Here is a 26457-nt window from a genome sequence, read left to right on the forward strand (position 1 = left end):
TCTCTAACTACGTGATCTCAAAATAAGAGGGAACGAGGGATAACCAACGTGAACAGGTTGATCTGAAAATCAGCCACATGGAACCTTATTAAGATGGAAAATCGAATTGCTGAAACAAAACACTCAATGCCAATGGGTCTACTTGGTGCCCAGATCTTGGTTTCCCAGTGCCCTTCCCCCACCAAAACGAACGAGGACTTCTTGGCCACACATGGAATTCTAGATTGCAGCAGGCCTGGAACTGCGTGTGTGTGTGTGTGTGTGTGTGTGTGTGTGTGTGTGTGTGTGAGAGAGAGAGAGAGAGAGAGAGAATGAGAATAGATTTGTAGTGTCATGTCAAAAAGGCCAAAGGAACTGTCTTGAAAGAATTCCCACTGGCCTAGTTTTGAGCCACTTGAAAACAACAATAGTGGCTTGAATCACACATTGAATTATTTTTAAAACCACAGATCTGTAGGGATACCCAAAAGGGGGGAAGGGGAGGAAATGTCCTTCATCCTAGAATATACTGATAGCTAATACATGAACCAATTTTAATCTCACCACAATAACTGAGTCAGGCAAGGCTCGTTGAAGGATTCAAAAAACCATTGGGTGAAGGGTGGTTTGGAAACAGGCCCTTTGCACAGCCTCAAAGCCTACTTGCATCTTACTGACTGACTACAAAGAGGAAACTGTGCTGGCAGTACCCAACTCTGACTTCATGCACCCTCTGATGTCATGGAAAAGCCTGGTGCCACCGTGGTTCAAGCATTCAGCTCCTATCCAAGAAGTCAGTGGTTCAAATCCACCAGTCATTCTCCTGGAGAAAGATGTAGCATTCTGCGTCTGTAAAGGCTACAGCCCTGAAACGCCTATGGGACAGTTCTACTCTGTCCTGTAGGGTCACTGTGAGTCAGAATCAACTTGGGTAGACTTGGTCTAGTCTTTTCTCACATGATGCAGTGAGAGAACAAGATCTATGTGACGTTCATGCAGGAAATAGTTGACCCACATCTACTAATGAGGAAGCAGTTGGACAATTCCCCGATGTGGCATGTTCTTCAGAACAACTGGTCTATACTCCTCATAAGGTTTAATGTCATAAGTAACAGAGAAATGTGGAATTCAGTTGTAGCATGGCCGAGACAATGCATCCAAATGTAATTATGTGAAGCTTGACTGGGTTCTAAATCAGAAAATAGAAACTAATCAAATGGGCATTTGGGGGACAACTGAGGAAATTGGAGTGGGAGCAATAGGTTGGATAAGATTGAGTTCACTGACTTTCTTGTGTGTTGTAATAGTATCATGGTTGTATAAGAGAATGTCCTTATTCTGGGGAGGGACATTCTGAGGTATACAGAATGACATGTATGATGGTTTCAGCCTATTTTCAATGGATTTTCCTAAAATGAAGTAGGACAATGTGTATGTATGTACATGTACATATATCTACATATGTGTGTATGTAAAGGAAGACAGAAAGTTGTAAACCATTGAAAATCTGGGTGAAAAGTATCCAGACATTCATGACTCTTTTGCTCTTTCCAATATTCTGTGAGTTTAATGATTTTCAAATTAAAAATTAACTTGGTAAAACTTACTGGATAAGTTAGCCCAAATAATAGACACACAGGAAGAGAAATATAGTGAACAGGAAAATGAAGCTGAGGAATTTACTCAGAATGCATAGATGACAAAGATGAGATATTTAGAGGCAAAATAGGACAAAAATGTCTGACCTATATTTAACTGGACTTTAGAGAGATGGAATCAAAATACCGAATGAAAGACAAAATTCAAAGAGATAAAGGGATGCTAATGTTCCACCATTTATATAAGACCTGAGCTCACACACGAAGGAAGCACAACGTAGAACAGTGTGTTCGGCTGGGTTCTCCAGAGAAACAAAACCAGTGGCACTCATATTGATAAGGGAGCACCGTAGATCAAGAAGGCATCCCAGCCCAGTCCAACTCAAGTCCATGAGCTCAAAGTTAGCCTCAGCCCCCTTCAGACTCACCTGGTGACAGACCACTGACTCAGAAAGGAGATTCAGGAAGCAGAGTGATCAGAGGCAGTGATCAGAGTTGTGTGAACCCAAGGTCATTGGGAGCATGGCAGGGCACCTCCAGCTCCCAGCTCAGCGGTCCACATGGGGCCACCCCTGGAGGCAGATGTAGATCGAGGTTCCCAGGTCTTTCTGATCATTAGGCCACACCCCCAAGGAGGCATCATCAGGCTGCAACTTGATGGAGAGGTTGAGCCCCACCCCTACACTCTCATCCAGGCACAAGTTGACCTAAAATCTAACGGTCACCAACAGGCGAGATACATAAAAAAACAAAGCAACAGTTAGACACCACCACTTGTCGATCAGCATATCATACAGTGGTGGCTTACATGCGGTGCTGGAAGAAATGTCACCCATTTTTCAAATAGGGGCAGCGTCGCCCAAGGTGAACAGGTGTCAGTGGAATTTCCAAACTAAGAGCAGACAACAGAGACAGAATAGGCTGTCCATTTCTGAGGGCTTGACTGCTGAAAACCTAATGATGGAGTACCAGAAGATGAGCCCCTCATTAAGCACTCAAAGTATGCCGAGAAAGAGCTGCCTTCTCAAAGTAGAATCAAACATAACGACATGGATGAAGTCAAGCTTCAGGGACCTTCATTTCTGATGGAACAGGATTCAAAATTAACTAATGCCACTACACACACACACACACACACACACAAAGATGGTTATAGACCATGACCTCTTATGAATGTAAAGGCAAAAACAGTCAACAAAATACTTCTAAACTGTATCTATGAGCAATAGAAAAGAGTTGTATAACCATGTCCAAGTGTGCATGCAATGATTGTTCAACATACGAAAAATCAACCAAAGTACTACACTACCATAAATGAAGGGAGGCGGGCATGATCATCTTATTGGACACAAAGAAGGCATTTGACAAAATCCAACAGCATTTCATGCAACAACAACAAAAAGTCAGCAAACTAGGAATGGAAGGGAACTTCTTCAGAGTGGTATTTACAAAAAGCTCCCCAGTACTGCCAGGAAACCCTAAGGAGCAGCGTTCTACTCTGAAACACTAGCGTCCCCGTCAGCCAGAATCAGCCCTGGGCCACTCCTATTGAAATTGTGCTGGAAGTTCTAGGCAGAGCAATTAGATAAGAAGAAATGAAAGGCTTCTGAGGAAAGGCAGAAGTAGAACTATCGCTATTCTCGGGTACGGCATGATCCTACACATATACAAAATCCCAACGAAACCACAGTAGAGATACTACATTTAATAACATACTTAGCACAGCTGAAGGAGATAAGATTCACACCCCAAAAAGTTAGTTGTGTTTCTGTACCCAAGCAATGATCCGTCTGAGAAAGCAATTACCACAGCATCTAAAACATAGAGGAATAAATATCAGCAGGAAGGAGAACAATGTGTTCACTTAAAACTGAAGTATTTTGAAAACAAAGGAAACATAAGTGCAAAGAGGACTTGTGTTTGTGGATTGGAAATGTTAATGTTGTTAATAGGGTCAACGCAATCCCTATCAAAAGCCCAACAGCTTTCTTTGCAGAAATGGAAAAGCTGATCCTCAGACTTATGTGGAACTACCGGGGCCCTGAAGTGCAGGGCCAGTGCCGATTGAGAGAAGGAAAGAAAAGGAAAGCGGATATACTCCTACACGCTGACTCTCAAATGTCCTATAGGGCTACTCGAATCAAAACAATGTGGGACTAGGATCAGACTAGATGCGGAGACCAGTGAAATGGACTGGGAAAGCCTGTTCCTTTTCAACAAGGAGCCAGGTGCCCTTAATAGAGAAAGAATAGCTGCTTCAATAAATGATGCTGAAACAATTGGATCCTCATAGGCAAAGAAGGAATTTGGACCTCTACCTTATGCATATGTGGAAATTAATTCAAAATACATCAATGACCAAGGTATAAGAGTTAAAAAACACAAAAAAACTTATTCTAGGAAAACGGGTCAATCTTAAGGTCCTTCAAATTTGGCAATTGATTCCCAGATATCACAGAATCAACTGGAGCAACAAAAGAACAAGTAAATAACCCGGACTTCATCAAAATCGGAAACTTTCATTTATCAAAGGCCATTATCAAGAAAGTGAAACGACACCTTAAGGAATGGGAGAAAATACTTAGGAATCATATTTCTAATAAGGGGCTATTATCCAGAACCTAGGAAGAATGTCTACAATTCAACAGCATCAAATCAACACAATTAAAAATATGAAAAGACTTAATTATCACTTCTCCAATGAAGATATACAAGCGACTAATAAGCACTTAAAAAGATATGAACATCACTGGCATTGCTGAGTGAATTAAAAAGCTCAAGGGCACATGTTAGAAAGAAAAGTACAAAGTAGCTAAGCTTAGTCGAGGAAAATGAAATTAAAAAGCTGCAGTAAATACTTTTTTAAATGAAGGAGGGAAAGTATAGAAGATTAAAAAGGAGGTGCAAACAAGACAGTTAAATCCATTGAAATATACTTATCACAATAAGAATACATGCACCAAGCATGCCAGTCACAATCAGTGATGGTGGACTTGATTTTTAAAATAAACTGCAGTAATGAATGTTTTCAAGAAACACATCCACACTAGGAAATGGACAGATTGAAAGTAACAGGATGGAAAATATATACCAGGCCAATATTTAAAAATATAAAAGGAAGCTGTGATATCTGCAGTAGTAACATGGTTGTGTGGACTGGTAACCAGAGAGATAGCCCAGAAAACCCAGCTCCAGAAGTTTTGAGTGGTCTCTGCCAGGAATGGCTCCTTGCGGTCACTTGAGCCAGGGAGCTGTCCAGCAGCAAATACTTGCTGAAGTTACGCTAGAAACAGTCCAAGAAAGGCTGGGCTCCCCCTGCTGGGGGTGTCTGGAAACGAGAAAGGGGAAACAGACCGGATGGTCGGACAACAGGGGATGGTAGGACAACAGGGGATGGTAAAGGTGGCGCTCATCAGTGTGGTACTCTGAATCATGTGAGGGAGCTGCGGCAAGCCAGCCAGGGTCTTAGACACAAGATCGGTATAGCCCCAAAACCAGGTGTTTGGGATGACCCTGCACCTGGGCTCATGAGGTTCTGATTAATCATTCATCTCTGTGTTTCGTAAGTAAAGTCTCATGGGACAATACATTCTGGGTAGAGCCCAGAACAGAGTCTCCAGTGAGCCTTCCCTTCCCAACCCCACACAACGACCGCCCTCACCTTGGCAGGTTGCCCTAGGTCCAAACACAAGAAAGGTTGGGGTCAGGCACCCTTTCGGGAAGGAGCAGCCCCTCCCCAAATTGGTGGTGCGGCAGTCTGGCAGGTGGCTAGGGAGGAGGGAGCTTCTTGCCCACCCCCATCACTAAGCATATGCCAGCAAAGAAGTTACAGTGCTCGGGCTGTGGGTTGGGGGCAACAGGTTCTACTTCTGAGCATCTAAGCTCATCTGGAGGGTACACTATTTAGGACCCCTTGACACACAGCCAAGTCATGTGGCAGGGTCCCTGAGACAGTCTACCCTGAGTGAGTGGGCCCATGCTGAGCGTAAGCTGTATTAAATTACAAACAAAACCCATCTGTGATGGGTTGAGAGAGACCACAGGGAGGGGGAAGGGTCTTTCTGTGTTTTTTAATCTCAAACCAAACACATGGACATTGAATCGATTGGGACTCATAACGACCCTATAGGTTTATGAGATGGTGAATCTTCACAAGAGTAGAAAGCCTCATCATTCTCCTGAGGAGCAGGCTGGTGGGTTTGAACCACTGATCTTGTGGTTAGCAACACAACTCATCACCCACTATACCACCAAGCTCCTGCTTTTTTGATCTAGGGACCCCACATTTTCCTATTGCACCGGGCTCCACAAATGATGTGGCCAGCCATGGCTTCAAAGGCTGGTGTGAAAACCAGTCTACACAAAGAAGAGGCACGTTGGAAACAAGTCCCAAGATTCCTGATTCTAAAGTGTTTTTGGACTGGAGTAGTATAATCAAGTGGGCGGAGGACATTCTCGGAGCTTTGGGATGAGAAGCAGTTCCCAGTCTCCATCTTCATCTGTATACAGTGGAGGCTTGGCTTCTCTGAAGGATACAGAATGGTGGGATGTCAGGATGGGGCTGGGGCATCAAGGAACCGAGTCGAACGAACATTCCTATCATTGTGTGAGTGGTAAGCTGTTAACCACAAGGTCAGCAGTTTAAGCCCCCTTCCCCCTCCCCTCTAGGTCCTTTAGGTCCCGGGTCCTCTCTAAGTGACCACCTGTGTTAGTCAGGGTAGACTAAAGAAACAAATTCATACACATGCATATGAATATAAGAAAGAGCAATTGAATACTGAATATATGCTTCATATAAAGAGCAATTGAATATTGAGAAAACATCCCAACCCAGTCCAGATCAAGTCCATAAGTCCAATATTAGCCCATAAGTTCGATATCAGTCTGTAAATTCCTCTTCAAACTCACAAAACACATGCAATGTCACTGAATGCAGGGAGATCACAGGCCAGTGGGTGGAAAGTCTTGTGGATCCAGTGGTGGTAAAAGCATCTCAGTGCTAGCAGGGGATCTCCACACGACTCCTTCAGCTGCAGGGCTCAAGTGTAGCTCCATGTGCCTTGTCCCTTGTCTGCAGGAATGTCTCGGCAAGGAGTATGTGTACCCCACCTCCGTAGCACCTCCAAATCAGGTCATCAAACTGCCACCTGGTTGACAGGCTAAACTCCACCCCTTCACTCTGTAAATCTCAAACTGAAAACACCAACCAAAAAATTAAATACCATACTGCCACTGAGCTGATTCTAACTCATAACTTACCCTATAAGGCAGGCTAGCAGGGGTCCTCAAACTTTTTAAACAGGGGGCCAGTTCACTGTCCCTCAGACCGTTGGAGGGCCAGACTACAGTTTTAAAAAAAAACTATGAAAAAGTTCCTGTGCACACTGCACATATCTTATTTTGAGGTAAAAAAAACAAACAGGGGCAAAAACACCCGGCAAGCCGGATAAATGTCCTCGGTGGGCCATATGCGGCCCACGGGCCTTAGTTTGAGGACCCCTGGGCTAGAACCTCTCCTTAATGGTTTCTGAGACTTTTAAGTCTTGATGGGAGCAGACAGCCTCTTTGTCTCCCAGAGCAGCTGGGGGCCGGGGAGGAGGAAGGAGGGCTTAAACTGCTGACCTTGTGGTTTACAGCCCAGCCTGTGGCCCACAAGTCATCGCTGCTTCTGAGCCACTGAGAAACAGAGACGTGAGGCCGAACTGAACCTCCAGGCTTGAGGGAAATGAGAATGCATTACTTGCCAAGACCTCGAACTGGACGCGCATAAGAATGAGTTCATTCCACTGTGAGATTTTGAGGCCAGACATGTAAGCGGCTCATTCCGCTCAAAGGAAAATGAAACGAATCAGTCACAAGTAACCAAGGGGCAGGTGGCCCGTGAGGGTGACATTGCAGGGCAGCCTCTTGGTAAGTACTGAGATCAGCTCAGAGACAAGGAAAGGCAGAACGCCGTCTGCTATGTGCTTTCAGGCGTGAGAGCACTTGAGCTTTAAATCAGATGGCAGGCCACAGCCAGACCAACTGAATTGTAAAAACGGACACAGTCACCAGCACCATACGAATAATGCATCTGCTGCCGTCCTGCTTCCCAAATTCTATTTTCTGAATTCACATTATGTGTATTTGGATTAAAAAGCATTCTCAAAATAGAAGCAAATCTCATCTGCCTTTTCTACTCCAGTGCATGCAGTCGCCTAGTAAATGCAGCTTGCTGCACGGCCGACTGTTAATTATCCGCCTGAACCTAGGGAGGCTCCAGGGAACTGCCTGTGATTGTCTCCCTCACTTCCATTTGTCTTGAATTCGCCACATCTTTCCTCCGACAAGCTTCACTGGCGCTGGGCACAAATTGGAAAGTCAACTGACTGGCACTTCATTCCTGATGCTTCCTCTTGACCAATAAGGGTGGAGGCTGCCAACCAGGAGAGCTGTATCCCAACCTGCTAGAGGAGAGTGTGGCAGTGACATTATCTGTCAACTTGTGCAGGGGTGGAGTTTAGTCTGTCAATCAGGTCGCAGTTGGATGACCTCATTTGGAGGCACCATGGAGATAAATAGCTGCCTCCTGTGGTCAAGCCACATGGAGCTATGCTAATGGCAGCCAGGGCCTTGGAGCTGGAGAAGCCACATGGAGATCCACGCCAGCAATGAGATGTTTCCTCCGCCACTTCATCCACAAGACTTTCCACCCACTGGCCTGTGATCTTCCTACACTGGGCGCCATTGCATGTGTTTGCGTGAGTCTGGAGAGGAATAGACAGACTGGTATCAAATAGGTGGGCTAACATCAGACTTATCGACTTGATCTGGCTGGGCTAGGATGTTTTCTCAATATACAATTGCTCTTTTACATAAGGCTCTGTCTTATACACATGAGTGTCCCTTGATTTAGAGGGTGAAGAGAAAGTCTACAGGGTCCCCAACTTCTCATGGCAGGCCATCCAGACCCTGATTCGCCTTGGCTGCCGAGTGGGTCACTAATTCTTAATGGGGCTACTCATCTGGATTCTCATTTTCTGCATCCTCCACCCTGTCTAGCATAGTGCATCGCATAAACAGCAAGCATGTGGAAGGACAGACAGATGAATGGACGGATACCAGACGGTCAGAAGGGAGAGTGGGAAGGGAATGGCATTCATTAATGTTTCCATCAAACAAGGAATTACTGAATATCTAGGAATTCTAGAGGGGCAGCCAGTTATGCACTGAACTGCAAACCAGCAGTTTGAACCCACCAGTTACACCATGGGAGAAAGATGAGGTTTTCCATTGCTGTACAGATTTAAAGTCTTAAAAACCCAAAGTGTGTGTGTTTGGGGGTGGGGGGTTGGGGAGTCCTAGTCTGTCCTATAGGTCAGCACGGTGACAGTGGGCTTGGTTTTTTTGTTTACAGTTGTGGTAAGCACTCTGTGGAATTCTGGGATTACTGGAGTGACGAGACGAGACCCCGTGAAACCCTGCCTGGGTTGCTGGAAGGGTGGAGGACAGAGCATGAGTTGTCAGATGAGGAATCCTTTGACCCTATTGTGAAGCATCAGGGAGAGCCAACCGTTATACGAAGAGATGGGTGGTTTTATTAAGAGGAAATATTGCTGAATTTCTATTTTTACATACTTTGACAAGGTGTCTCATTTTCCAGTCTCTGAAATATGAGTCCCAGTGCAAGTTCCCAGCTTTAAATCATCTTAATAAAATTATCCTGGTGGGAGGATGCAAAGTGCAAGCGGAGCAGCCATTCCTTTAGGAAGGCAGACAGCTTAATATCATTGATGAGGGTTGAAATGGCATTTATCTCCATGACCTTTCTCTGCTTTTGCTTGTACAGCTTTGTTCCTGGACCGCAAAAAGCTTCCCTCAATAAAGATGCACTCCGGAAGACAAACTTCTTTCAAGATAAAAAGTTCCTTTCTAGAGCAACAAGAGGCAGCAGAGATGATGCCCTTCGAAATTTTACCAGAAACACACCCTCGATCCTTAAACATGGAAAAAGGATGATACAAACGGCCTCCAAAAGACATTAGAAAGGCAGTGGGTGAAAGATTTAGCTTTAGAAAGGAGCGCCGTAAGACTTCGCACTTCAGTAATAACTACGCCCAAGCTCACTGCCTGAACCCTGGACAACTCGTATTTGCATAGCAGCCTGGATCCAGAGGCTCCATCTGGAAGGCTGAACAAGCCACAGGGCACAGGTGCTCAGATAACCTGATTCCTGGCACTCATTGGAATGAAAAGATTATCTTGCCCATTTATTTGATCACCCCTGACAGTCCCAGTGCGCCGACCCTGCTTTGTCCAAGAACTGTTATCCTTAGAAGGTGGAGGAGCGAAAGAAGGCTGATGGAGACATCACTTGAAAGTAAACTTTAGAAAGTGCAGACACACGTGTGTAAGGGCCAATGTTCTGTTTTCCAAAGCGGCTTCTGTGCAATCCTTTCCCTACAAAGCAAGCCCTCTTCCTCTGTTTCAGACTGCTTCATGTTCAGCTATTTAACCAGAGGTGTTTTTAAATGTTGGGGGTGGGGGTGGGGAAGAGGTGCACTCCCTTGACACGTACCCTAGAAATGAATGCTGTTCCTCCCTCCTGTCTTTGAAAATCTGAACGTCCTTGTCTAGTCCGCTGGCAGTCCCTGGGGTACTGACCAGCCCTCACACCGCCTGCAGTAGTTTGTGCACCCACGTGAAGAGCAGAGGGTTAGCTGCCCCGGACTCGTCTCCTCCGTAGCTCCCCGCGAAGCTCGTCAGTTCAGAGCTCCCGACCACAAATGATTGCTTTGGAAGTGGATCTTTCTCTTCATGAAGGGCTCCCAGCCTTGGCCCCTTGGATGGACTTCCGGCCTTTTCTCTCATGGTGGTCATTGATTATTTTCTACTGTTCCCTACTTTCTTACCACGAGGCAAGGGGGGCACATAGCTTAGAAGGGGTGAAGGTAGCTCTAGCGATCTGACCCAGCAGGTTACTCATCAGTCCTTAGAGCACAGCACCCAAGCCGATTAGTCGAGCCCGCACTGCATTCAGAAAAGGTTATGTTTTCATCTACGAACCCACATGAGGCTGCAGAGAGAGTCCAAGCAAGAAAGGTCTTCAAAAATGCCCTGCTTCTCAGTCACTTCTAGAGGCTCTCTCCCTTCTCCGATATCCGTTCAGAGCCCAAGAATTCTCAACCTTCTGAAGAAGCCATGGTTGTCGTGGCCATTAGGTGCTATTCTCCCTGACCGGGACCCTATGTACAAGAGAAGGAAACACCGTCTGGTGGGGGCCTTCCTCCGCTGTTCTCACGCCCGAGCCCCTTGTTGCAGCCACTGCTGTCAATCCATCTCGAGGGCTGTCCCCTTTTTCAAAACCACGGTGGCATTATTCAAGGTAGAAACAACAGTTTAAGGACTTTGCCTTAAATTCTAAGACCCTGGTCCACAGGTGGTCGGTCTGCCCCTTCTAGGCAGAATCTCACCCTCCTTTGAAAGAGGTCCTACTTGGATGGGCTAGTGATGAATGACCCCAAATTGGCTTTCTTTTCTCTCCCTCTTCCCATAAAACCCGAGAAAGAAATGCTATCTGGCATCCACACTCGGGAGAGCAACTCCATCGATACAGCCCTGATTTCAGAGGAGCCAGAATCCCAAGGAGTTCAATGTTCCACCACATTCAGGTATCAGAGAAGAAAGCTTATCAGGTTTCTTCATTTTTTCCTAAGGGGTGCTTATGGGGTTCGGTAAGTTTGTTTCAAACACAGGAAACTGAGGAATAAGAAATAATTTAAGTGGTATTTCAGTGAACATGGATTTTTCTGGTTAACTTGGGACTCAGCAAAAGCTCCTTCCTTCTGTTTACTGTTGGAAAGACGTTTAACGTGTATTCATCTGGTTTTGTTTTGGTTTTTTTGCATAGGTTAAGTAAAATAAACCACAAAAATATTTCCTGGGTGATTTTGAGATTATTTCAGCACCCAGGGGTCGACTTTTTTGTCATTACTCTGTAAGGGACTGAAGGCATACTAACTCACAAACAGAAATTCCTGTTAAAAATGAATCCCTGATATAAGCATTTCCCATGATTTCTGTCTTTAAAAGGAGACTGCAACAAAAATTGAGTTAAATGCCTATTGAAAGCAAGAATTGCATAAATAAGCAATGGTGCTTCCTGTATCGTGTTATCTCTTCCAGTGAACAAGGGATCAACTGGGTTGACTTTTAAGTAGAGTTGGTCAAATAAGCGATAGGGATGCCATTTTAATACTCAGTAACCATTCGACCCAATGAGCTCTTTCCAGAGGTATGCCTAAGGGCAAGGGGATGGGTGATAAGAAGATGCGAAAAGGACTTGTCTCTGTCTGCACACACCATGTCCGCACATGTATTGATCAGGCCTGGGGTCTGTCTTATCAGCTCCAGGCCTGAAGCCCATTCTCAGCAGAGGTGTTTGTGTCTCAAGATCATTTCCCCAACTCCTACAGACTCTAAATCTGTCTAACAGCTAGACACCCTATAGACATGGTCATAGCTGCCCTGAAGGGAAGGCAGAGGCAGTGTCATACGTTGACAAGGACAAACCTGCACATTCTACAGAGCCTCTAAGCTACCTGGCGAGGCAGACGCCATCACTCCTCACTTGGACCGGCATTTATCAATAGTCTACATTTTTCTAAACCTGAGTCTTGTGGGGCCAGACGTACATATGGTAAACTCATGTTTTATAACTGAAAGAAAAATTAATTTGGGGGTTATTTCATAAACCAGTACACATTTCCCCATACTCTGATAATCTATTCCCACTTTTTGGTTTGGTAAATTCATGTAACCAATTTCAGCCTAAAATATTTTGAGTATAATAAACCTTTCTGCATCTGGATCTGGATGGGAATTACATGTGGAGAATCAAGTCTGTGGGGGATTTCTGGGAAGATGGCAACAGAGTGACACAAACCAGAGGGACTCCGCAGAATTCAGCCAAGGAGAATTGCTTACAGGGAAATTTAACGCTGCTGGAACGCAGAAGGAGCATCATAAAGACAAGTAGGCATAGACCCACGGAGTTTTGAGGGGCTGGGGTCTTTTGACTTACCCCAATGGAGGCCGGCTGGGGCTTGACCTTGACCCTGCCACTGTCTGCCAGAGACCGGACCATTTGGAGCCCGTATGGGGGCTTGGTCTCAACACAGCCAGTTTACCACTGCCTGATCAGGGCAGGGACAGGACCCTTGCAGCTCCACAGGCAGGGATTGGGGGTCAGCTACATTGTTGCTTCTGTTTATATCTCTGCTCATCCAGTCCTGGAGGTCTGTGCAGGGGCTTTTTCTCAACACAGCCACAGCTTCCTGCCGCGGACTAAACCCCTTGCAGTGCCAAGGGCAGGGATCCGGGCTCAACTACATTGTTACTTTTGTTTCCATCTCTTCTCTCTAGCCTCCCACAAATTCAGCAGGCTTACATTTTAATTTTATGTTCTCCTCTTTGCCTCTTTCTGTTCTCTCACACTCCACTGCTGACCTCCAGACCACTCCCCTTAGCCTAGGGCATTTATGCCTGCGCCACACCCAGCTAGGTGAGCTCCACCCTGTGTAGCTAACCCAAAGCTGGGGAAAGCCCTGTTGACCTCCACCAGGGATACTCTGCCCAACTTCTTACCAGGGAATTCCTGCCTGTGTGTCTGGGGCCTAAGGCAACTCAGCCAACACTCATCAACATTCCAAGCGTCTGCAGTAAACTCTGCCCAACCTCCATAACACCAAAAGAGGAAAGAGTGGAGTAACATATTCCAAAAATTGAAGGAAACCAATGCAAACCCAAGAATACTCTACCCAGCCAAATTATTGATCAAGATAGATGGAGAAGAGTCTTCCCAGACAAGGAAAAACTCAAATAATACATTAGAACAAACCCAGCCTTACAAAATATCCTTGCCAACCCAGTATTGGCAGGAGAACAACACTCACAAAGCATAAATAAGAGACCACCACACAGAGCCTCACCCAGAGGGCAACAAAGAGAAAATAGACACCTAGATAGCATTGGCTTTAGGATGGAAAGAAGAATGGTACACACGTGCACACACACACACACACACACATGCACAACACACTAATGAGAAAGGAAAGTAAGAAAACACCCAACACAAAAGGTATAAGATGATGTCACAGAGTCTGCAGATGGAGATAATAACCCTGAATATCAATGCCCTGAACTCAGGCATTAAAAGACCATGACTAGCAAACTGGCTTAGGAAACACAACCGGTCAATCTGCTGCCTACAGGAGACACATCTCAAGGCTACAGACAAAAATAGGCTGAGAATCAAAATTTTTAAAAAGCAGGAGTTGCAATCCTAATCTCAGATAAAATTGACCTCAAAGTGTAAACCATAAGAAGAGAGAAGGAGGGACAATCTATGATGCTCAAGGGAATGGTATACAAAGAACCACTAAGCATTGTAAACATATATTCCCCGAATGAGACCCGCTGAATATGTCAACCAAACACTCCAAGATAAAAAAAAAAATCAGTCTCAACAATTATAGTGGGTGGTTTTAATATACCGCTCTCTGAGATAGATAGATCACAGAAAAAGAAACTCAACAAGGAGGTTAGAGATCTAAACACTACAATTAGACAATTTGACTTGATATTTACAGAGCTTTTCATACAAATACAAGAAAAAATTCACATTCTTCTCAAGCCCACATGGCACATATTCGAAGATAGATCACATGCTGGGATAAGGCAAATCTACATAAATTCTCTGACCACTGTGCCATAAGACTGGAAATAAACAAAAGGAAGATGAAGAAACCAAGAGCAAACATTAGGGGGATGAATAACTCTCTACTGCAAAAGGAATGCATACTGGCACAGATCAGAGATGAAATTAGGAAATTTCTAGAAACCAATGAGAATGAGCACATGACATACAAAAACTTCTGGGACATAGCAAAGGCAGTTAGAAGAAGTTTCATAGCAATACATGTACACCTGAGAAAGGAGGAGAGACTCATGATTGATATGCTGGCACAAAATTTACGACTAGAGCAGAGTCATGCAGGACAATCCTACTAATAGCAAAAGAAAATAAATTGTAAAAATCAGTGCTGAGCTTCAGGAAAGGGAAAATAAGAAAACTGAAAAAAATTAACACTGCTAAAAGTTGGTTCTTTGAAAGGATAAACAGAATCGACAGACCGTTGGCAAGCCTAACCAAAGAAAGGAGGGAACAAATTTCAATAGCAAGAATAAGGAATGAAAGAGGGGACATTACAACAGACCCTAATGAAATCAAAAGGATAATTACACAGTACAACAAAGGATTGTACTGCAATGAATTCAAAAATATGGAAGACATGGACAAATTCTTAGAAAAACAATCCCTCTCTAGACTATCCTCGATGAACATCAAGAAACTCAGCAGACCCAAAGCAATGGAAGAAATAGACAATGTTATCAAGGGATTACCAACAAAAAAATATTCCTTGGACCAGATGGCTTCAGTGGAAAATTCTACCAAGCATTTAGGGAAGAACTAACACCCATCCTACACAAACTCTTCCACAACATAGAAAAAGACAGCAAACTCCCAAACTCCTTCTATGAAGCTAGTATAACTCTGATATCAAAACCGGGAAAGGATCCCACAAGAATCGAGAACTACAGACCAATATCCCTAATGAACATCGATGCAAATTTCGTTAACAAAATACTAGCCAACAGAATACAAAAGTATATAAAACAAATAATTCACCATGATCAAGTGGGATTCATACCAGGGATGCAGGGATGGTTCAACATACAAAAGACCATTAGTATCATTCATCACAATGACATAAAAAACTATAAGAACCACATGATCATATTGATAGATGCAGAAAAAGCATTTGACAACATCCAAAACCAATTCCTGTTTAAGACACTTGAGAAGATAGGAATGGAAGGAAAATTCCTCAAGACAATACAAGCTATATATGAAAATCCAACAGCATCATGGTAGTCAATGGAGAAAAGACTAACACAATCCTACTGAAAAGGGGGACCAGACAAGAATGCCCCTTGTCCCCACTCTTAATATCGCGCTGGAGGTTTTAGCTAACAGCATAAGGCAAAGAGACATCAAAGGTATTTGTCTGGGGAAGGAAGAGATGAAACTATCGCTATTTGCAGATGATATGATTTTATATATGTAAAATCCCAAAAGTTCCACAAGGGGAGTAGTGGAAGCAATACAGTAGTTTGGCAGAGTAGCAGGATACAAGATCAACAAATAAAAGTCCATCAGACTGTTATACATATCGGATAAGACCACAGAAGAGGAGATCAAAAAGGTGGTACCCTTCACATAGCCAAACACAAACTGAAATATCTAGGGATATACCTGACTAAAAGAACAAAGATCTATATGGGGAAAACTACAGAACACTATTACAAGAAACCAAGAGTGACCTCAAGAAATGGAAAAATATCCCATGTTCACGGATTGGAAGACAAAATATAGTCAAGATGTCAGTTCTGCCAAAGGCACTATATAATTTAATGCAATCCTAATACAATAACCCTCATCTTTCTTCAAGGAAATGGAAAAACTGATTACCAACTTCATATGGAGAGGGAAGAAGCCCAGAATTAGCAGAGAACTCCTCAAGAAGAAGGACACCGTGGGAGGGCTTGCTTTACCTGACTTTGGCACATACTATGAAGCCACAGTTCTCAAAACTGCATGGTATTGGTACAATGACAGATACTCAGACCAATGGAAAAGAACTGAAAACCCAGAAATAAAAGCATCAGCATACACACAGCTGATCTTTGATAAGGGCCCCAAAAAATATCAAATGGGAAGCAGATGCCCTCTTTAACAAGTGGTGCTGGAAAAAATGGATATTTACCTGCAGAAAAATGAAGCAAGACCCTTATCTCACTCCATGCACAAGAATAAACCCAAGGTGGATCACAGACCTTGAAGTTAACCCCCAAACTATTAGGGCTATCAATGAAGGAATTGGGACCAACTTGAGAACTTCTGACACAGAGAATACATAGGCTATCACAAATAGGGAAGGACACAAACACAGAGGAGGCACAAATTGACAAATGGGATATACTGAAGATAAAACACCTGTGTACATCGAAAGAATTCACGGAGAGTAATAAGAGAGCCCACGGACTGGGAAAACACCGTTAGCAATGACACATCAAACGAAGACCTGATTACTAAAATCTACAATAGTCTGCTAGCTTCCAAAAAGAAAAAAACTAATTGTCCACTGAGATGGGCAAAGGACCTGAATATAAGTTTCACAGGGACAGAAATCCGAATGGCCAACAAACATATGAGAAATTATTCCCCGTCTTTAGCCATAAGAGAAATGCAAATTAAAACAATGAGGTACCACTTAACACCCTCAAAGATAGCCCAATTCAAAAAATCAGAAAGTGACAAGTGTTGGAGGAGTTGTAGGGAAACAGGAACTCTCATCCACTGCTAGTGGACCTGTAAGTATGTACAGCCACTATGGAAATCGATCTGGCGATATCTAAAACAGATGGAAATCGAATTACCATACGACCCAGCAATCCCCCTACTGGGCATATACCCAGAAGAGGCCAAAAAAACAAACCAAGGCCAGACATCTGTGTTCCAATGTTCATTGCGGCAGTTCACAATTGCAAGGAGTTGGAAACAACCCAACTTTCCATCAACTGATGAGTGGATTAAGAAGCTGTGGTACATACATACAATGGAGTACTTACACATCGCTAAAAAGTAGTGATGGACGTGTAAAGCATATTGCTGCATGGGAAGAACTGGAGGAAATCATGCTAAGCGATGTAAGCCAAGCACAAAAGGACAAGAACAACATGAGTCCGCTGAGGTAAGCTTTAAAAAAAGAATGCAAAAGGGGCACAGGGAAAAAGCTACTGTATACAAATATTCATGGGGTGAGGATGAGGTACTATGGCAGTGACAAGACCAAAAACAACTAAAAAGGTAGACAACTAAAAAGGAGGTGGGGAATGGAAAGAAAATGATAAAAAAGAAATGGGTAGCGGGGGCAGAGGACACTAACCCACCCAAGGGGAGGGTATTGTTTATATATCCACAGGGAAAGAGGGCCCAGAATTGAACCCAGTGCTCCAAGATGTGAATGCAACATGCCGGCGTGGAGTGAGGAACCAGTGGAGAGGTCTGGGGGACCGGCCCCAATCCCAAGTGGGCACCTGCCCCTCCCTCCAGAATTTATTTGAAAGGTCGGCATTGAATCTGCAGCTCCAGGAGAGGGACATATCTGATCGGAGCACACGGGAGCAGATGAAGGGGGAGGAACAGAGTGAAGCACATCCTGGCCCACCAGGCCATGAGGACGATGCTCCCAATTAGAGCAGCCAGTCCACAGAAAGGACCACGTGGCCGGCCCCACTATGAGACATGACGCCCCTCACTGACCCCTAGCCCTACAGGAGGCAACACCAGAGACAAAGTGTGGAACTGCACCCGATCGGATCCCACCAAACAAGGGCGAAACACTAAAGGGGTGCAACAGAACAGCAAGAGAATTGAGCGGCGAGATCCCCAGTGAATGCTGAAGGTGGACTTTGGGGCCAGCGCGTGGTGCCCCAACAGGCTGGACTGGAAAACACTCCTAAAGGTCAACGGGCAATCCTTGAACTAACTACAAGCTTTTCTTTCTTGCTGTGCTTTGTTTTTTGTCATTGGTTTGTTTTCTTGTATATTGTTGCTTGGTTTTGCTCTGCCTTGTTTTTGTGCATGTTATTATCTGTGCAGGTCTGTCTAAAAAAAGATAGGCTGGGTGAACAATCTGGAGGCGAAAACAACGGGACCAACAATTCCTGGGAGACATGGGAGACAGGGAGGTAGAGGGAAAGGTAGTGGTGGTTAACAAACCCAAGAACAAGGGAGTAACAAGTGACCCAAATCCGTGGTGAAGAGGGTGTAGGAGGCCTGGTAAGGAATGATCAAGGGTAATATAACCAAGAGGAATTGATGAAACTCTGGTGGGGACTAAGCATGATAGTGGGACAGGAGGAAAGTCATAGGAAATAGAGGAAAGAGCTGGGAAGCAAAGGGCATTTATAGAGGTCTAGATAAAAACATGTACATATGCAAATATATTTATATATGAGGATGGGGAAATAGATCTATGTGCCTATATTTATAGGTTCAGTATTAAGGTAGGACATTGGGCCTCCACTCAAGTACTCCCTCAATGCAAGAATACTTTCTTCTATTAAATTGGCATTCTATGATGCTCACCTTCCCGACACAACTGCTGAAGACAAAGCGGGTGAATAACCAAATGTGGTGAAGAAAGCTGATGGTACCCAGCTATCAAAAGACATAGTGCCTGGGGTCAAATGTAAACAAGCGGCCATCTAGCTCAAAAGCAACAAAGCCCACATGGAAGAAGCACACCAGCCTGTGAGATCACAAGGTGTTGAAGGGATCAGGTATCAGGCATTATCAGAACAAAAAATTATATCATAGTGAATGAGGGGTGGGGGGGGAGTACGGAGTGGAGACCCAAAGCCCATTTGTAGGCCACTGGACATCCCCTTGCAGAAGGGTCTAGGGGAGGAGATGAGCCAGTCTGGGTGCAGTGTAGCAACAATGAAACATACAACTTTCCTCTAGTTCTTAAATGCTTCCCCTCCTCCCCCAACTATCATGATCCCAATTCTACCTTGCAAATCTGGCTACACCAGAGGATGTACACTGGTGCAGATAGGAGCTGGGAGAGCAGGGAGTCCAGAGCGGATGGTCCCTTCAGGACCAGTGTTGTGAGTACTGATACCGGGAGGGTGGGTTGGAAAGGGGGAACCGAGCACAAGGATCTACATGTGACCTCCCTGGGGGATGAACAACAGGGAAGTGGGGAAGGGAAACGTCAGACAGGGCAAGATAGGACAAAATAATAATTTATAAATTATCAAGGGTCCATGAGGAAGGTGGGAGTGGGGAGGGAGGGAGAAACATAAGGACCTGATGGGACTTAAGTGGCAAGCCAATGTTCTGAATACGATGAGGGCAATGAAAATACACATGTGCTTCACATAATTGATGTATATATGGATTGTGATAAGATTTGTATGAGCCCCTAATGAAATGATTTTTAAAAAGATTTTTACAAAAAGAATCAAATCTGTGTACACGGTTTTTATCTTAACGAGAAAGGCCGGTTTGGGTCATTTAAAGGTTAATATGAATTTCTGGCAAGTTTTTACAGTTTAATTCTTCTATTTTTCTTCCCATCCCTTGGGCATACACAAAGACTTTGTGTTTACACTGGACCAAAGAAAGCTGATGGGCTACTTTTCAGGTTCTCTAGTAAAACGCTTAAAAAACAAGTTGAAATAGTGATGGTGGACAAGAGGAGACATTTGGGAACATTAGAAACGATCTCCCTGGGGCACATGGTTAATTCTAATGATAGTTTCATTAATTTAGCTAATGACAGGGAAATGACAGTACTGTTAAGGAAAGTACACATGCACAGGATAGTCTTCTAGACTAAACTACATGGCTTGTTGACTTGTGCAGATTAAGAACTCAAGTGACTGGACACTAGTTACACAAACAAGGTTGGAGACAGGGCAGAACTTGTCAATGGTGCTCACAGGAGGCCCACTGCACAGCGAGCAGCCGACAGACACACACAGAGAAACCACAGGGAGCAGAGCTGGAAGAAAAGCTAAGGTCCAGTTCAGTCACTGCCTCCTTGTGACTCCATTTCTTCACCTGAGAACAAGTGCTGCCTGTGGCAGAGTCCATCCCTCTGTCGAAGCGGACTGGCAAAAGCAAACTGAAAAGTCACACGATGCTTGAATATAGTTTATTGGCTGGCTCGAATAGCATTTTAATAGCAAAACTGTGTTTACATTGTAATAGTGTACAGCTATCATCCCGTCTCATTCGTAACACAAAGTAATCTGAGGTCATACATACGTGCCTTAGCACTTGAACTCTCTCCCCCCCGCAACACAGACCAGAAACAGTCCTAGAGACGCGCACAGGGGGCCAGTCAAGTCCTTCCCTAGCCACCTCGGGTGGGATTTATTCAATCATGAATCACTAAGAGAGACACATGATTCTGAAAATTAAACCGAAAAAAAAAAAAATCTGTTCACTTCAGTTCTCTAGAAATACCTTTTCTCTTCAGTATATTTATAACTTTTTTTTTTTTTACAAAGAATACAAATGGTGAGGGCTTTATTTCCACACCTTGACGATCCCGTCCCTGGAAGCAGTAACGATGAAGCCCTGGGTTGTCTGGAACGTGGCGACATCTGTGATGATGTCATGGTGGCCCACAGGCAGAGACTCGGGGCCCTTCCGAGGGGTGTCGTCACTTGGTCCCACCTTCTGCTTATTCTGAATTTCCTGTGTTGTGGAGGACAGTCACACAGAGAGCCAAGAGTTAGAAGCCAGTGGCATGTGCTATGCCCTCCTGTTTCATAATGTTACTTCTGGGATAGCTGCATAGATGAGGGGAATCCCCCCAAAAAAGTCCTCAGAAAGATCCCATTATCTCTTGGTGCCATTTTCCCATGAGCCTTGTGAAGCTCCCTTGGGTGCATCTTTTTTTCTTCTTCACGCTAACACCTTGTGTGAAGTTGTTCTGTGAAGTAGCTACATGGCGGATTGTGAAGACTCAAGTATGGGCACCGAGCAGAAAAGGCCAGAGAAAGGGCCCAAAGGATGAACCAGGTATGCAGGCACTGGGTCCCACGAGCTCCCAACAAACCCAAACCTCCTGCAACAGTCGCTTCAGACTCACAGTGACCCTAGCCACAGTTTCCAAAATGGTACCTCCCTCTGGTCCACCGCGGAGACCACCCCCACTGCTTTCTTTAGCACTAATATGGAAAGGTTGAACCATCAAGTGAGGAGAGAGAATGGGGTCTCTTTTATAGTCGCTTCTATACAGCAAGCAGGTCTAGTTTGCCGTGAGCACTGTGTTCTTTTAAACTACCTATAGTGGGGAGACGAGATGGGGTTCCCCACTCCTGTAAGGAGGCCCAGTCTCAGCACCTCACCCTGTCCTCAGGGTCTCTGTGAGTCGGCATTGACTTGATGGCAGTGAGTTTTTCACATGGCATCAAACTGACAAGAGCAAGGCCAAGTTTAGATAGGAACCTTAAGGGCAGGGAGTGTATGACGATGGAGGAGCAACAACTTGGAAAAGGCAGGTGATGAGGGTTACACAGCCCAAAGGATGTGATCCACATCCCTGTCCTGCACATGCACAGTGTGCTGAACTGGTGTACTCTCAACAAACTATGTGTGCACACACGTACTCACATACATATATTAAATGCACTGTCTTAGAATGTTCATAGCAACGTTATTCACAGTAGCCTGAGCTACCCAAAGAGGCAAACAAAATGAATAATCATGGTACACTCACTTAATGCAAACAGCAAGAGAAGTCAACAATTCACAGCTACACACAATGTGGACGAGGCTCACAAACATATTGAGCAAAAGAAGAAAGCATAAATACAATATGCTTTAATTTATACAAAGTACCAGCAGGCAAAATTATTCTCTGCTGTTGAAGTCAAGACAGCAGCTAGCTCCCCTCACCGGAGGGTGCAGGAGGGAAGCCGTGACAGGCGGAGAGTGTGGGGAGGGCATCTGGAGACCCGGCCGGGGCCTGTTTCTCCGTGTGCTGGCACAGCTGTGTGGGGCTTGTGAAAACCCACTGAGTGCAAGGGCACTGTGAGTACTTTCTAGGTTTACTGTATCTTCATAATCAGAGTTAAGAGAAAATAAGCATACTCCTAAACTCAAAGAAATATTGCCCATTGGACAAAACCACTGACTTTAATCAACTCCATGGCTGGAAAAGGCATCTGTGTCTGCAGAAGCTGAACGAAAAGCGAACGTGGGCAGCCATACCTGGATGACCTCGGTGCCCTCGATGATCTTCCTGTAGTAGGACACGCATGGGGTGCTCATGCTTCCCGCCACCACGTAGGACCGCTCTGGGTAAGCCAAGTCCCAAAACCTGGGGCAGGGGAAGGAGATGGTGAGTCACCCCTGAAGATAACACGAGGAATGAATGGTCACTGGTGGACAGTCATCAGTGCACAGCTTCCGGAACTAATAGCGTAAAACTGCCCCAGATAAGGTACTGACAGGTGTCACTGCGAGACACCAATGAATTTTTAGACATTACAGTAATGCTCCTAACTAAAGAGCATCCTTATATTAACCAAAGTGTACGTACACACACACACACAGTATAACCCTTCTAAGTCGCACGAGTGTCTTTTCCTGATACGGTACCTTATTTTCATGTCTGAGCCAGCTGTGAGCAGGATGGGGTTCCCCTCTGCAGGACTGCAGTAGATGCCATGAACACTATGGGAAGAGGGCTTAAGAGAAACAGACAGGTGGTCAAACAAGACACCAATAAAAACGATGGTGCTCTTTCCAGGGCGCGAACTGCCAATAACTTTACAGATCGCAGGGGCTTGGTTAGCTGATGACACCGGAGACCCATTTGTAATGTCACGGCAGCTTTCACCCTCGAGACCTTCAAATAATCTGCCTTTTTCCACTCTGGGTGGAGAGACACAGCCTACTCAGCTCCGGGACACTTTCTCGCACCGTTTTCATGATCACCTTGAGCAGGACTCTAACTGAAAGGGGGCGGAGGGTGGGGGTGGGAGGAGAGCGATGGGACAGGACGGGACATCCTCCCTTATGCCCCAATGAAGTGCCCTTGGCAACAGAACAATTGAAAGAAAAGGAACATGTAACAGAACATATTTAATTTTTAAATAATCTTTCAATCTGGGGCTTTTTCACTTGGTTGCCCCGTGGCCTGACCACCTTTATGGAGCTGGCCACCGGGACATCCAATGATGCCACCATGGGGCTCCTGGGGACAGAACCACCCCACCCGCCACCCCCAGCCCTCACCATCACCACGATGCTCGCTGGCCCCGCAAGCCCATATTGAAGATGCAACCCGAGACCCCAGCCGAGCTCATGCTTGGGGTGCTGTCTCAAAGTGTGACTCAGCTGAGGTCAACAATATTGGCCTAAAAGGTGAAAATGGAGGCCGACCTGGTTCTCAGAAAGGGGTGGTGCACTGCTGGCCCAGAATGTGTATCTTCTGTCGCCGGTCTCCATGTCCCACATGGACACTTCGTTGTTGCCCTGGGCGGCTGAGGAGACAAAGGCCAGAACCATTACTCACACAGGAAAGCCCGAGCCTGGAAGCGTTTGCCTTGGCAAATGAAGCAGGCCAGTCTGCACGGGGCCCTAGCTGCTGCAGCCAGTGCTGAACGCTGCTGGGGAATATAAACAACATCCAGACTGTGGCCAGACTCGATGAGTATCAAAAAAAAAAAAAAAAAGGAATAGTCTCACCCTAAATATTTACTGATCTGCAACCACGTGGAGAAAAGGCAAACCACAACTAGAAACATACAGTGCGGAAATGAAGGGGGAAATGGTACCGCCTAACAGTGCATGCCTGGTTCTGGGGTGGAACACAGACACACACACACACACACACACACACACACACAATCGAGGTTGCCTCACAGAGAACAAAAGTGGGAAAAACTCTGCTTCACAGAACGAATTTACATCCTAGGAAGGCCAGCTACACAAAACAAAAGGCCCTGAGCAGCAGTTGCTGGTTCATAGGGTAAGCAGGGATCGTGCGGGGCAGAGCAGTGAGACACAGTGCTCGGGCTGGTCATCTGGCCCACCTGGGCCCCGCCAGCACGCTCCTGTGCCCTACAGCTTCCAGAAGGGCACCTGCTATGAAAGGCTGAGGAGTGGCCCGAGATACTCGGCTCCTAATCCCTTTACCTGTGCTGTTCCCTTCCATGGCAGCATGGAAGGGTGGCTTCGCAGATGTGGGTAAGAGTTTGGAGACAGCTCACCATGGACTATCTGGCCGAGCACTACTTACATTCCCCATGTACTTCTACCCGGAGATGCGGACACCCAAGAAAGGCAAGGTGCTATGCCACAGGCTCCGCGGATTCGGGAAGGACATGGGCCAAGGCCTGCAGCAGGAAGAGGAAAGGACCAGATGCTGCCCTAGACCCGCCGAAGGGAACCCAGTCTTGCTGAGACCTTGATTTGGGTCCAGTGAAACCCATTTTGATTTGGGTCCAGTGAAACCCACCGGTACTGTTAGTGCAGTAGAAAGATGGGGCTGTCTGCTCCTACTACGATCGACAGTCTCAGAAGCCGAGACAGGGTTGCCACAGTCAGAACTGACTCCATGGTAGTGGGTTTAGGTCTGAGAACTATTCAGAGAATAAACTGGGACTGCTCGGTGCTGCCAAACATGCAGTTTGTAGTTTGCAGCAGTCGTGGCAAATGAATATAGAGCTAGAGGGCAAATCACAGGAAGGCGACTATTCCAGGCTGCTTGGATGCCTCAACCCAAAATCACCACTCTTCCCAAAGGCCTGCTCTACTCAACTTCTTCTTCCCAAAGTTCAGTGGCCATCCTCTCCCTTCGCCCGTCTACTGCTTCTAGCCCCACGTTGCTGTGCTGTCTTTTGTCAGGCCCCTACCCCCACAGCTTTGAAAACAGCTCCTTTGAAAAGGAATTCTCAAATCACCGCAGCTTGGAGATGCCACGTGTGTTTCCTTTCTGAGCCTGGTTGATGATAGCAGGACAGGAGCCTAGACTGCCTTTGGGGCGATAAAAGGAGCTTGGCTGTGAGGGTGGCCAACAAGCCACTGGAAGGCCTTAGACAAGGGCAGAAAGGACAACGGGAGAAGCAAGGAGGGCACAGGCGACTGCAGTACTAGAGCCAAAGGAGGATGCTGTTCTGACCTCTGAAAGGAGTGATGGAAACAGCAGGAAGTGATCGGATTCTCCAGATCCTCGGGCGGGAACCTACAGGCCTGACTGACGGGCTGCAAGTGCGATGAGAGCTACAGCAGGGTCAGGGGCCCCACTGGCTTCTCGCCTGAGCACCCATAAGAGAGCTTCGTGTGTCTCAGGGTACGAGGTAGTAGTGGGCCACTTACTAAAGAGGAAAGCAAAGGATTCGATCTAGACATGTCAACTTCAGATTAGAGGAGATTTTAGTGTAAACCTAGAAGAAGAGATTAAAATAAACATGTTAGCGGAGATTTTCAAAGTAAACCTAGAAGAATATGAATTTCAAGGGAGATGTCAGAATCAGAAATAGAAGTTTGATATTCGAACCTTCAGGCAAGTAGCCTTCAAGCAGTTGACCTTCTAGCATGTAGAGTAGCAACCATGTGCTTGCAAGCAGTTTAAGATTGGCATTATCATGGGGGACATCATGGGGAAAACTTTTTAAAAAGCAGTTTGACATTTAAAGCATGGGGCTGGATGAGATCACAAAAGGATTCAGCGTCGAAGGAGAAGACGTTAGTTAAGACTACAAAGATTTACGCTGAGGCAGGGCAAATTTTAAGTCTGAACTAATCATTGAAATGGGCGAACTGAAAGAGTGATACCATTGAAGTTAGATTTTAAAAAGGATTTCAGAAGGATGGAAATGATCACCTGACCAAGTGGAAGGTCAGCTAAGGGGAGGGGGAGGCATGGAATTTGGCACACGAGTGATCTCACTAGCAGCAGTGTATGACATGGACTGTGTGCGTGAAAACTAGAAAGATCCTCGAGGCGAGAAGAACAAGAGCCATGGTCTCTGTGCCCAATGTGCGTCTGGCTGTGTACTCCCGAGTTCATCTCACACCCCACCCCCACAACTCTGCAAAGGAAGTCTCTTAAATCGCATTTTACAGATGAGGATCAATCCAAGTTCTTGCCCAAGAATCTATACAAGAAAAATTGAGTGCCCCGCACGGCATGGACATTCAAAACGTGGAGGAAGGAGTGCTTGGGAGAAACAACTGGAACAG

At 45.4% G+C, this 26457-nt stretch overlaps 2 protein-coding genes across 4 annotated transcripts in view; one reads left to right on the top strand and one right to left on the bottom strand.

Annotated features, from left to right (window-relative positions):
- The window catches only part of COL6A6 (collagen type VI alpha 6 chain), a 161617-nt gene extending 149264 nt beyond the window's left edge, over window positions 1-12353 (top strand). For all 3 annotated transcript variants that reach the window (XM_075547205.1, XM_075547207.1, XM_075547206.1), the window contains exon 36: window positions 9406-12353. In XM_075547205.1, the coding sequence (XP_075403320.1) occupies window positions 9406-9601 (196 nt within the window). In that variant the 3' untranslated portion in view covers window positions 9602-12353. The remainder of the gene's footprint in view (window positions 1-9405) is intronic.
- Window positions 12354-20393: 8040 nt separating this feature from the next.
- The window catches only part of PIK3R4 (phosphoinositide-3-kinase regulatory subunit 4), a 70043-nt gene continuing 63979 nt past the window's right edge, over window positions 20394-26457 (bottom strand). Inside the window, exons 17-20 of the mRNA XM_075547208.1 lie at window positions 23653-23753; window positions 22867-22955; window positions 22477-22585; window positions 20394-20955 (exon numbers count right to left, since the gene is read on the bottom strand). Of these exons, the coding sequence (XP_075403323.1) occupies window positions 20785-20955; window positions 22477-22585; window positions 22867-22955; window positions 23653-23753 (470 nt within the window). The 3' untranslated portion in view covers window positions 20394-20784. The remainder of the gene's footprint in view (window positions 20956-22476; window positions 22586-22866; window positions 22956-23652; window positions 23754-26457) is intronic.

Source organism: Tenrec ecaudatus, chromosome 4 (genome assembly GCF_050624435.1).
Source record: "Tenrec ecaudatus isolate mTenEca1 chromosome 4, mTenEca1.hap1, whole genome shotgun sequence".
Classification (NCBI taxonomy): Eukaryota; Metazoa; Chordata; class Mammalia; order Afrosoricida; family Tenrecidae; genus Tenrec; species Tenrec ecaudatus.